The 13,948-nt window shown below is 41.6% G+C and overlaps 1 protein-coding gene across 21 annotated transcripts in view; it reads right to left on the bottom strand.

Moving 5' to 3' along the window:
• Positions 1–13,948, bottom strand: part of DST (dystonin) — an 879,552-nt gene that overhangs the window by 539,824 nt on the left and 325,780 nt on the right. For 13 of the 21 annotated variants that reach the window (XM_075340287.1, XM_075340270.1, XM_075340271.1 and 10 more), the window contains 2 exons: positions 10,237–10,326; positions 5,679–5,777 (listed from right to left, as the gene is read on the bottom strand). In XM_075340287.1, coding sequence (XP_075196402.1) covers positions 5,679–5,777; positions 10,237–10,326 — 189 coding nt within the window. The remainder of the gene's footprint in view (positions 1–5,678; positions 5,778–10,236; positions 10,327–13,948) is intronic. The other 8 variants (XM_075340288.1, XM_075340275.1, XM_075340290.1 and 5 more) reach the window with 2 other exon arrangements.

The following is a 13,948-nucleotide window of genomic DNA, read 5'->3' as shown; positions in this document are numbered from 1 at the left end:
GCCTGGAGCTTAAAGTGATCGTTCCTTGGCTCCACTGCAATTCTTCAGCTCTGATTGGTGGACTTTGATAAGAGTTTTGGGAAAATTCAACCTAACCATAATTCTTTTTTTTTTTTTTTTTTATAACCTAACCACAATTCTTTTTTTTTTTTTTTTTATAACCTAACCATAATTCTGACAATTTTGACTATAATTTAATTTGCAACTTTGTGTAGATACCACTGCTGGCAATCACTGGCCTCATCAGTAACACACCCTGCAGTGCTTTCTTGAATGATGTACATAAATGCTGGCAGCAGGACTAGCAGGTACTACTGTGGTGGTGATGCTGGAGTGGGAGGCAACTTAAGTGAGGAGTAATAGCATAGATATTTTTTTAATTTTATAACATTTCCGGCTTTTCAGCACTTTCTTAAAATTTCCAACAACCCCTTTAAATATAGCTTCTCAACATTTGTTTAAAGTATCATAACAATTAACATCTATTGTGCCAATAGCTCCTATGATTAAATGTCTTTTGTGGGAAAACAGCTTTAAGCTGGCTATGAGCATTATAAAAGTACTCGCTCTAGTATGCTGACACCTGTAGATGTCCAAGGAAAGAACGATCAGACATGCTGAATTCCAATATGCCTGCTCATTTGCTTCTACTGGAAATATGCATTTACACAGCAGGTTTGGCAGCAGTTTATAACTCTCGCTATTGAAATAAACATGTGCCCAGCACTGTGCTGACCATACCTGTTCATGGTGAAGAAAGGTGAAACAAGCTATCAGCCAACAGTTTCTGCGTGAGAATGTCCTGATCTAAAAACTGGATCCAAGAAACAACTACACTGCCAATCCAGAGTCTAACCTGGTAGCAGGTAATTTCTCCCTCCAAAGGCTCCCTCAGGGGCTCAGATCAGCCTATTAATAATGTCAGGAAAATACTTTAGCCTTCTTAGGAACTGAGCCATGTCCATAAATCCCCCAAATTATCTTAAAGCTCTACTCCAGTATTTTTTTTTTGTTTTGTTTTTTTATTCGAATGTTGGAGTGGTGCTTTAAAAATCTAACCCCCTGCCCCTAGCATTATACTCACCCTCCAGCATTTACATCTGTTTTCGACTTATAGTCTTGTATTGAGAGCTTGTCATGTAACTTCTGACTTAGGGGCAGTCAAAAGTTGAGATGACAAGATGGTGCCACAAGCCCGAATGGCGTTGGTAAAGGTGAAGATGCCAGAGGGTAAGTATAAGACCCAGGGCAGAAGACTTAGGCTTAAAGCACCACTTCAACGCTAAAAGAAAAGTCACTGAAGTGGTGCTTTAACGTAGTCTTGTATGGTTGGCAGAAAGAGCAATCAGAGGAAGAAAAAGCGCTAATGATCCCTGCAATCCTTAACCTTGTTGGGTAAAAGTAGGAGAAAAATCTTTTAATAACCATACCCAAAACAGATTATTTACTTTTTAAAGGGGTTATCTGGGACTTTTGTATTTTTTTTCTTATGGAGCTAAGAACTTACAGGCAGGTAGATGCCAACTGTCAGAAGTGTAGAAAAAAAGACATGGACCGTACATCCAAAAATCATACATATATCTAATGTTGCTAGACAAAAATTTACAAAACGGAACATGAGGTTTTTTGTTTAACATTCTGATCAGACTATATGAAGCCCACTACCACCATCACAGCGACAGCGCACTTGTAGGGCGGATGACCTTGTGCCAAACACCACCCATGCTGACTACCTATTCGTGCTGTATGGCGGCGATCTCTGCTGGCTCAGACCAGTCACAGACCACTCCCACTGGCAATTCTGCAGCCTCTGCTCACGTCAACAGATCAGCTTCTTCTCTTCCACTCTGATGTGTTGACAGTGTCAATGTCGATATCGATATCTTGCTGATTGACAGCCGGTTCCGTGAAGCCAGGTGCGAAAGCAAGCTGTCAACCAGCAAGACACTGGCAGTAAAGCCCCGTCGACAAAGCAGAGTGGAAGAAAAAGAACTGCTCTGTTGACATGAGGTCAAATGAAGAAGCAGAATCACTAGCAGGAATGATCCGTAACCACTCTGAGCCAGCAGAGATCAACGTCAGCAAAATCAAGTAGGTACAGTGCTCAGCAGAAATTAGTACACCCCTACAATGAAACTTGTTGGTGGCAGTGTCCTTATATGAGACTGCATGAGTGCTTCTGGTGGTGGGGAGCTACATTTTATTGGTGGCATGGTGGATTTACAGATGTGCTGCTGTATACTCAAAAAGAAGAGGCTACCATTACTCCATGCCCATGGTAAACAAACACTTTTAAAACATGACAATAATCCACAACACACATTTTGTTGCATTTCTGCAGAAGACCAGGATAAAAGTGATTTAGTGGCCAAGTATGTTTCCTGATATGAACCCAACAGTATAATTATAAGGAAGTCTGAAGAGACAAGTTGAGCATCACTTTCCATTCAGCATCCAGTTTCTAAAAGAGGTCGTTCATAAAGAATGGAAAAAGATAGATGTTGCAATATATCACTAACCTGTTCATTCCATGCCTAGAAGACTTGGCATGGTCCTTAAACATCATGGAGGTCAAACAAAATAATAGATGTAGTCATTTTTGATGTGGATGTTTTCATTTTTGCATCAATTAATTTGAGTAAAACTGAAGTTTTTGTAATTAAAGTTAAATTATTAACCTTTCTTCATGTTATGAGTTAAGAAATGTTTTATAAAACTCAGTCTTGTAAAAAAAAAATGTATTCAGTGAGATATTGATTAAAATCTTACTTTCAAAAGAGGTGTACTTATTTATGCTAATCACTGTAGTTAACAACTACCTGCCAAGAAGTTCTTAGCCTCATACTAAGGCCCCTTTCACACGTCAGTGATTCTGGTACGTTTGTACTTTTTTTTTTATACGTACCAGAATCACTGACATACGCAGACCCATTATAATCAATGGGTCTGCTCACATATCAGTGATTTTTCACTGAACGTGTCTCCGTGCAGCGTGCACGCGTGGCCGTGATTCTGCACGGAGACAAGTCAGTTTTTTTCTGGCATCACTGATGACCCACGGAACACACTATGGTGTGATCCGTGTGTGATCAGTGAAACACGTACAAGAAAATCACGGACATATTAAATATTATATATTTTCAACTTACCTTGCCTGCGATTCGCTCGGGAGCCTCTGCTTTCGGCAGCTCCTGCCTGGCTCATGAATATTCATGAAAGCAGGAACTGCCGACCAGGAAGTAGGTGCTGAGAGCGGTGGGCGGATGCAGTGAAGGCAGGTGAGTAATGTCTATATGCAATCATGGATTACGGATCACGGATTGCACATGGACAACCCACGTGTGCCGTGAATCACGGAACACAGAGGGACATGTGCGTGTTTTACACGTCAGTGAAGAACGTCAGTGTTTTTCACTGACGTATGAAACAGGCCTAAAAAAATACAAAAGTCCCAGATAAACCCTTTAAATTTAATTGTGGAGCAGCTTTTATTAGAAATCTACTGTGAACCATTCTTGTGTAGACATGTACGAATAGCATTAACTGTCACCTGGGTTTTGCCATACAGTCCGATATTGTCTGTACGGGATGTGCAGTGTCAGACTACATACAGCATACCACAAAAGTGAGTACGCCCCTCACATTTTTGTAAATATCTTCTTTTATCGTTTTATGAGACAACAATGAAGATAGGACACTTAGATACAATGTAATTAGTTATTGGACAGCTTGTATAACACTGCAAATTTGGCACACCCTCTAAATAACTCAGCACAGAGCCATTAATGTCTAAACCACTGGCAACAAAAGTGACTTCACCCCTAAGTGAAAATGGTGAAATTGTGCCCAATTAGCAATCTTCCCTCCCTGGTGTCATGTGATTCATTAGTGTTATAAGTTCTCAGGTGTGTTGTCACTCTCACATTCTCTCTTACGGGTCAATGGAAGTTCAACATAGCAGCTCATAGCAAAGAATGCTCTGGGGTTCTAAAAAAAAAAATTGTTGCTCTACATAAGATGGCCTACACTATAAGAAGAGTGCCAACACCCTGAAAATGAGCTGGAGCATAGTGGCCAAAACCATACATTGGTTTAAAAAGACATATTCCATGCAGAACACACCTGGCCACAGTCAACCAAAAAAGTTGTGTGCTAATGTTCAGCATTATATCCAGAGGTTGTCTTTTCAAAATAGTCGTAGGAGTGCTGCTAGCATTGCTGCAGATGTTAAAAGGATGGAGGTCAACCTCAGTTATCAGACCATATACCGCACACTGCATCAAATTGGTCTGCATGGCTGTTGTCCCAGAAGGAAGCCCCTTCTAAAGATGTGCACAAGAAAGAAACTAGACTAAAGAAATGGATTACTAGAACCATGTCCTGTGGTCTGATAAGACCAAAATAACTGTATTTGATTCAGGTGGTGTCAAGCGTGTGTGGTGGCAACCAGATGAGGAGTACAAAGACAAGTATGTCTTACCTACAGTCGAGTATGGTAATGGAAGTGTCTTGGTTTGGGGTTGCATGAGTGTTGCCGGCTGTGGAAAATTACAGTTCATTGAGGGAATCATGAATGCCAACATGTACTGTGACATACTAAAACAGAGTATGATCCCTTCCCTCAGAAAGGGCTGCAGGGCAGTATTCCAACATGATAACGATCTGAAACTCATCTCCAAGATGACCACTGCCTTGCTAAAGAAACTGAGGTTAAAGGTGCTCGACCGGCCAAGCATGTCTACAGACCTAATCCCTATTGAGCGTCTGTGGGGCATCCTCAAAGGGAAGGTGGAGGGCAAGGTCTCTAACATCCAACAGCTCCATGATGTCGTCATGAAGGAGTGGAAGAGGATTCCAGTGGCTCCTGTGAAGCTCTAGCGAACTCCATGTCCAACAGAGTTAAGGCAGTGATTGAAAAGAAATGGTGACCACACAAAATATTGACACTTAGGCACAATTTGGTCATTTTCACTTAGGGGTGTACTCACTTTTATTGCCAATGGTTTAGACATTAATGGCTTTGTGTTGAGTTAATTAGAGGGCACACCAAATTTACACTGTTATACAGGCTGTACACTGACTACTTTACATTGCATCAAAGTGTCATATCATCAGTGTTGTCTCATGAAAAGATGTAATACAACAATGTGAGCAGTGTATTCACTTTTGTGGTATGCTGTATAAGTGTTGGGGGTTCCTCTGTCCTCCAGCCACTGATTGACAGATTTCTCTCTATTATTGTACACAGGGAAAATGTCTCTCAGTGCCTGGAAGGCGAGGGGAGGTAGCATATCATGGATACATCAGACTCCTTGCTGACAGTGCTGCGCTTCTGACACAATATGTAAGTTCTCAAGAACTGCCATATATTAACACTTTTGTGATATACTGTAGATATACATCTTATTGAGAAGGACAATGGCATAACCCAGTTGTTAATCTCTTCATACTTCTCCAAGAGGAATGGCTCATTGCAGAGTTCTGCTCCAGCATTGCTATTCAATATGGAATACCAATATTTATCACAAGTGACATGTCCCTTTAAAGAACAGAAATCCCTAAGCATGGTTAACTCTACAAAGTTTTAGTAACATGTGAACTTTTGTGCAATTTACGTGGAAAACAGTGACACTGCAAACCTAAACAGGAATTAGTATTGTTATGGGGGTTACACCTACCCCCTTATCCTCATCATCCACCTCCTCATGCTGATCAAACTCGCATGCTTCTGAGGGACTCACCAACCGTAAGGTCTTCAAAAAATCTCGTTCCCTCGGCTAATAAACACAACAGACAGAAAAAGAAGGCACAGCAGAGACACAAGACAGACCACAAATGAAAAGGAGAGTATGAAAAGAACATAATGAAGAGGAGGCATACAAGGCAGAGGAAATCATGGTCACAACGGAAAACAATAATGAAACTGGGAGGACCATAGAAAGGGTTAAAAGCAATTAAGGCTCTGACCAAATGCTTTTAATGATACATGTAAAGTGGTAAAGGTATTCTGATATTGGAAACAAATCAGACAATGGAAATTCTACTGTATCACCAATATGTATATGCTGGGCTAAAGGTAACCCCTTCTACATCTTGTAGGTGTTCAGGAGCCCCGGACTATCCCCATTTCTGAGAATAATGTTTCTGTGGACCTCAAGAGGTTCATTTCTGTACGTCCTAATGCCGTATGCAAGAGCTCCTGAAATAGTGCAGCCCAGAACATTTTAACGCATTTTTGGTTGTAATTTCTTTCTATTTAGTGTCAATTTGTACATGCACCTTATTGTCGCATTTCCGAGTATAGAGAAATGCATGGGAAAAATGTAGAAAAAATTGAAGCAAGAGTGCATCATGTTGAAATTAAAAATCCAATGCCCCCTTCCCCTCCCCCACAAAAAAAAAATCCCAAAACAAACACATAATTTTGACTATGATTAGCATTATATTTAGCTTCAAAGTAGAAACGCGTAAAAGCCTTGTGAAGACTAGTAGCAAAATTTAGGTGTTGCACCTAAATATTGCAACTTTTGGTGTTTTCACAGATTTCAAACAAAATGGGTGGAAGTGGGGCAGGAGAAGGGCGCAGCAGGGCATTACGCCACAGATAGTCTGATTCAACACCCTGAAGAACAATAGTCTTGATAAATCGGGCCCATTACTTTTTGAGGGGCGAATAAAAAATAAAATCAATAAAAAAAAAAATGCTTGAAAGTTTCTGTATAATCATTTCCATTGTAAAACCACTTAATTAGCTTTGGGAAGAATGATTCATGGACTCGAGTCTAACCAAGTCTTTGTTCTGTTGATCAATGGACAGGAGCTCTGCGAATCCCTTCAGTTCCCGGATCCCCAACGAGCTTTTTGAATAGCCGGACTGGCATGATGTCATCTGTGTGTCAGACTACAATGATGATATCACACCAACGTGGCTAATCAAAAACCATGAGGGTGTTCCAGGAAGGAAAGAGATTAACGAGCCTCCTATCAAGTGGCAAAGACTACTGACCTGGCTGATGGACCAAAGGCCCAAGAATCAATTTGCCCAATTTCACTTTTAATATGTGCAGACGTTTTAAACATTTTTTTAATTCTGTAGATTTAACAGTTCTCTGAATGCTGAGCTCTATATAGCCCCCCCATCACTACTGATTGACAGCTATTTGTGTGCAATGTACATAGGCAGAAACATGCAATCAGTCATGGAGGCGTGGTTATACAGAGCTCATGAATATGGAGGATTACTTGGCAGCAGGTTTACTAATTCTCTAATGATGATCTCCTGTTGATAAAGCAGTGATTTTATCAAAACAATAGCAAGCAGTCCAGTCCTTTACACACTGCAACATCGCTAGCGACATCGCTGTAACGTCACCGTTTTTGTGACGTTATAGCGATCTCCCCAGCGACATTGCAGTGTGTGAAATGCATCAGCGACCTGGCCCCTGCTGTGAGGTTGCTGATAGCTACACATCTCTCAGGAACATTTTTTGGTATTTTGTTTGTTGCTGCGCAGCAAGCATCGTTGTGTTTGACACCGTTACAATGACTTTGTTAGCAACTTCCCTTTCAAATAGCTGCTTTACAACGTCCCCAATGACCAGCTAGGTCGTTCTGCAGTTTTTACCTTCTTTCAAAAATAAAAATAAACAAATTAGAAAATGCATCCAGATTTTACTTTTGAGTCCATAGCAAATATTTTTAGAAATTCAAAGCAGACTTTTCACATTACTGTAAAGTTTGGTGCTTTTATACTCAAAATTATGTGTTTGCTTTGTATTTACTTTTTTTCCATTTTTGGAGTTTTCATTTCAAAATGATGCACTCTTGCTTCAATTTTTTTTAGTATTTTTCCCATGCGCTTCTCTATATTAGGCCGATGTCCCACTTGCGATTGCCTTGCGTTTGTCTCGCACAAGTTTCGCGGTGCATCACCCGTCACGGACTCACACTCTCCTCCCAGGAGTGGGTCGGTTGCATGCATCTCTATGCAGCCAACCCGCTCTTGTGAGGAGAGTGTGAGTCCGTGACGGGTGATGCACCGCGAAACTTGTGTGAGACAAACGCAAGGCAATCGCAAGTGGGACACCGGCCTTACTCAAAAATGCAGCAAATGCTGCACTTACAAAATGACACTGAATAGAAATTACAACCAAAAATGCGTTAAAATGCGCTGAGCTACACTATTTTAGGAGCTCTTATACACTGCAATAGGAATTACAGAAAAGATTCATGATTAAAAATTTTTTAAAAAATATATATATATTACCAAGCACATATATATAAAAAAAACATATGAAAGTGTTTTTGTTTTTCTTTTACAATAGTTTAAAAATGTTAAAAAGATAGCATGTATGAAGGAGGCGTTAGGATCTAATGCCTTTTGAAAGAGGACCTGACACCAGTTTTTGTTCTTATCTTATTCCTGCCGTTCCTCTGCATATGCAGTTTTTTGGAGAGTTCTATAAATCTACAATACAGTTCCATAAGTATGTGCCTTTTTATTTAGTCCTGTTTATTTTTTCTACCTAGGTGGTAATACGGGATTTTCTGGAGGCTGTTCTGTCCAATGCCATGCTACAGACTTGTCATGCTCTCCAGCAGAGCCAATATTCTGTATTATGCTCCAGATGACGGGTTGCTTCTCAGCCTTCAGGTCCTGCGCTGGTGCGGGGAGGGGCCTGTGTTCAAGTGTCTCGTTGCGGGTGTATGCTTGGCTTCATTGGGGAGCAACTTCACCCAAAACGCTGCCAGTCATAGTTCCTGCTCTGCAGTGAGTTCTCTGGATCCCATGAGTATTGTTGTTCTGATCTTCCCTCCATACCCCGGACCTTTGTTACCCGTCTCTGACTGTGCCCCTGATGTTATCCCTCTGGCTTCTGACCTCTGCCTTGTACCCTTACCTTGTCTTTGCTTACTCCCTGTGTACCTTATTTAATTTCTGACTTCCGGCTTGTACCCTGAATTTGGTTTCGGTTGCTCCCTCTGTACCTTATCTGACTTCCTGGCTTCTGACCTCTGACTTGTGCCCTGACCCTGGCTCTGTTCGCTCCCTGTCTACCTTATCTGACTTCCTGGCTTCTGACCACCGGTGTGCTTGACTTCCCTGTCTCTAGTAGCTTCTAGTGACACCTAGTGGTGTATTGTCACAAGACTATAAAAAAAAAATAGTGCCAAATAAAAATGCCCATATTTCTGGATCTGTATGAAGGATAGAAAGAAAAATACTCAGGGGAACAGAGGGAATAAAATAAGGGCACAAACTGTCCTTTTTGTTGGTGACAGGTCCACTTTAATGCTTCATTTATATTATGACTTATGTGTACAGTTGGTTTTCTCAGTGGGAAAACTTCCTGTTGTGTCCGCCAACATATAAATAACCGGAACAGAGTGAGGTATATCTGACTGCCATTACTTTTAGTTGTTATCATGACTAAGGATGCTGCGACATCTGAAACGCGTGGATACCGCATGGTTACTTAACTACTTAAACTTGGGTAATGCTGTTATTGGCACAATTTTAATGAATGAAGTAGAGCACCACAAGTTTAACAAGCTGGAGTTGGAGTATCCGCCAACATATGCTATAAGTCACTGGCGGACAAAGCCAGAAAGGCTCTACAGTATTTGGGCTCTTTTCAGTCCAATAACTCATCAAAATGCTCTATTTCAACTTCACAGGTTGCACCAATGATATATCTGCCCCTACCACAAGTGTGTTATGGCATATGTTTCACCAGGTTACACCACAGCCCCTACTTATTTATTAGAATGGCAGTCAATTGCAGATGCATGCAACTCTCTAGGCATACAGCTGCATATTCTATGGATATGATTGAGTGGGACCTGTCATGAGTCAATCTAGAAGGGGTGCAGGGTAGTAATTAGACCCATTAACAGTGCTTGAAGTGGCCCCTCTGCCATATAAAAAGGCACTATTAATGGGGCCAGCATTACTGAGTTTACATAAGAGCCCTGAAGCTTCAGGTTATGGCCCTGAGCACTGCTAAACAATCTGTGGATGTATCTAGCCTAGGTTTGATTTTTATCTAAGTATATCTGGAATAAAAACTGTAAAACATTCACTTGGGAGCAACTTGTGAAATGTCCAATAAATACAAGAAGACTTACAAAACGGATTTTCATACAAGTGCATTATGCAGCGTAACCAGGCTGCAGAGCTTTATAACTACAGCTTCATACTGTTCACCATAAAACAAATATTAAAAGACGACTTACCAGGGTGTCTCCAGAGAGAACCTCTAACAAGGAGATCAAGTTATGTCCATCTCGCAGATCTTCATAGAGATCTCCTACATGTTTCCGTACCTGCAACAGGAAAAAAATGTATATAAATATGTGGATGTACGACTTTTCATTATTGTGCTTTTTTATTTCTGGGAATTATGAGCTTTTATTACTGCATCAGTAACAATTAACTCTTTCTCAGCCGGGCGATTATCCATTTTTGCGCTTCTTTTTTCTTCTCCCCTTTTCTTCCAAGAGCCATAACTGTTTTACTTTTCGGGAGAAAAGGCTTGTTATTTGCTTGTGTCACCATTTTCAGCTGTAACATTTCCATTTTTTTCTTTACAATGAAGCTGTGTGAGGGCTTGTTTTTTTTTGGAGCCCTGAACTGATGTTTCTAACTTTCTAACGGCATAATTTGGGGATAGATAAGACGCTTTGATCACCTCAATTCTGGTGTTTTGATTTTTTTTTTTCTCGTTACATCATTTTGACTACTTAATTTTATATTTTGATAGATCAGATGTTTACAAATGTAGTAATATAAAACATGTATTGTATATGTTTTTATTTTTTTATTTATTAAAAGATGGTGGAACCTGGTCCCTCATGTGGAAAATAGCTCTAGCTTTGCTACAGCGATACCGGTCATTGTGAGTGGTGATCCAGTTATTGGTGATCTGTTGAATGCTATTTGGTGTCTGGTAGAAAAAATATAAGTTTCTTTCCTCCCTGTACTTTATTTCTCCCTAAGCATGTAATGTCTTTTCCCCTGTGCGTGTGCTTTCAGTGAATTTCAGTCTTGGTTTTCCCCTGTCTTTCGGTATTTCTGGGATTCATTACTCCTTTCCTAGCCCTCCCCAGGGGTGTGGGAGAAGGGATGTTAGGCCAGGGCAATTAAGGAGTCGGGGCTACACTGGCGGTCCAGACCTCGCTGCCATCTAGCGTACCTCTGGAATAAGGGACAGTTTAGAGTCCCTAGTCTGAAGGCAAGTCTAGGTGCACCTACTCCTAGTTACCGTACCATACCCCGTGATAATATACCACAGTATTGCTGTATATAGTAAAAATCATGGACTTGCTTTTATAGGAGTACCGTCATAACAGGCACATGGGTCTTCAGCAGACCTATCGGCTCACCATGAACACGCCAAAGAAGCACTGATACCGGTTGGTAAGAACACTGCACACCACAGGCCATGAGCTGTAAATGCCGCTGTCAGAAATTGACAGCAGCATTTCATAGATTAACAGCTGTAGGCAGAGCTGTGCTCTACACATAGCTCTTAAGAGGAAGATGCTGGCTAAATAATAAAGCCATGATCTGCATGCAAAGATGCGGACTCAGTTTCTGAGCCCGCATCAATCTCAGGAAGCTTGCATAGAACGTAACTGTACCTTATATTTCAGGGGGAAAAAATGTAAAACTTCTGTCAATGTTACAGTGGAAAGAATAAATAAGCAAGTCACTTATGGCTTGACCAGACCCTATAAAAAAAAATTACAACCAATTAAATGTAGCCCCATTTATTTTCCTATTTCCAATTCTCCATAGAAAATATATTTATCTACCCTAAAATAAGTTTACACACAGCTTTATTCAGGAATTTTTGTGGTAGAAAAAAAACTGATGCAGAAAGATGTCAGTGTTGTAGCGATTTTTTGTATATGCTAGGACACTATTTTCTGCTTCCAAATGATTCAATGGGACTTACATCACTGATTGGCATCTGTGCTCGCTTTTGGCCAAGACTTTTTTTTTCCTTTCTATTTTTTCCCCTTTTTCCACCATCTCTCTGCGTGCGTCCTGCAGCCACTGATCAGTGAGTCATATCACTGATTGGCATTTGTGCTCAATTTTGGGACTTTTTTTTTTCCCTATGCATTTCCCCCAGTTTGCACCATACCTATGCATGCACCCTGCAACCATTGGAACTGATCGATGACTCACAGCACTGATCGTTATTATAAAAAAAAGTAAAATAAGAATCAAATAAAAATAATTTAAATTAGCTAATAGGTCTAGATTAGGGACAATAAAAATATACTGTAGTAATCGGTGTCTACTGCAGTATTTTTTACTTAATGTAGTCAGGGTTAGTCTCAGTTGTGGGCGCTCAGTACTTATTTATTTTTACTGACTTTCGTTTAGAAAGTTTCTTTTTTATTTTACCAAACTTTTATATTCTCCTTTTTATTTTATTTTGTATCTTTTTCTTTCAAGATTCTTTTTTTCCTCTTCTATTCTAATAAATAAAAAAGTGTACACCAAACACTCACACACCTGAATACAATTTGGTTGTTTTACAGACACACACCAGTCGTGAAAATAAAATGTCTCTCTCATCCAAAAGATGGTATTCGGTCAAGGAGGCATACGCCTTACTTGACACTGATAGTGAGGGAGAGGATCCCACCTTCCTTTAATTTTCCTCTTCTCTCTCCAGTGATACCGAACCCCCACGCAGACACCCCAGGAAACCAAATGAGCCACGGTTGGTGACCCGCAACTAGTGACCCATATGGACCTCACCCCTGAAAATTATGATGGTAGCACCACCAAAACTGTACAAGGTTCTTCTACACAGGTCCACAAACCAAACTGTGCCCCGGGATACAATAAAGACATGTGGGGTTGATCTCTCTGATGAAGTCCTCAAACCCTACAGTGCCATGAGAAAAACTAAGGCACATTCACATTTTACAGGTAGCACTAAATAAAACTTTTGTGCTATCATGCTGAGCACGCCATACCAGCACCTTTCTGCCGTTCCAGGAGGTAGTGACTAAGGCTGAGCGGATCCGGACTGTAAAAGTCCGGATCCGCGCGGTTTATTATTATTATTATTATTATTATTGTTTATTTATAGAGCACCATTGATTCCATGGTGCTGTACATGAGGGGGTTACATACAGAATACATGTACACGTTACAATAGACAGACTAGCACAGGGGGAAGAGGGCCCTGCCCTTGCGGGCTTACATCCTAAAGGATTTTGGGGAGGAGACAGTAGGTGGGGTGTAGGTGGGGCGGCAGCTCCGCACGGTGGTGGGGCGGCAGCTCCGCACGGTGGTGGGGCGGCAGCTCCGCACGGTGGTGGGGCGGCAGCTCCGCACGGTGGTGGGGCGGCAGCTCCGCACGGTGGTGGGGCGGCAGCTCCGCACGGTGGTGGGGCGGCAGCTCCGCACGGTGGTGGGGCGGCAGCTCCGCACGGTGGTGGGGCGGCAGCTCCGCACGGTGGTGAAGCAGTGAGGTCATTGAAGGTTATAGGCATTTCTGAACAGATGATATCTAGGTGCTGGACTAGGGCACGGGATTCCACGATCCGGATTCGGCAAATATAGTAAAAATAAATAAAACAACAAATAAGAGTCAGTTTCATACTTACCGAGACTCAATGTCATGGCAGCACACTGCTTCCGGGTCGCGCTTTCACTTCCTGTACTGTGCACGCAATCACACAGCTTTCCGTGTTTTCCCCGCCGACCGGCCGTCCTCTCATCTGTGATTGGCTGCAGGCTGACGCGCCCCCCCAGCCTGTAACAGTCTCTGCTGCGGTCATCGCTTATCGCGGCTCAGTCATAGGCTACACTCAGAGCTGGCAGTCTTCTCTATGGCTGCTCGCTCTGAAATGTAGCAGAGCTGGATGTGTCGCCGTGGGACGTCATGAGGATTAAGCCAGACCTGGAGGGGTGTGTTGG

This window comes from Anomaloglossus baeobatrachus, chromosome 3, assembly GCF_048569485.1.
Source record: "Anomaloglossus baeobatrachus isolate aAnoBae1 chromosome 3, aAnoBae1.hap1, whole genome shotgun sequence".
NCBI lineage: Eukaryota > Metazoa > Chordata > Amphibia > Anura > Aromobatidae > Anomaloglossus > Anomaloglossus baeobatrachus.
Note: the sequence above shows the minus strand (reverse complement) of the source record. Positions and strands in the feature narration are given on the sequence as shown.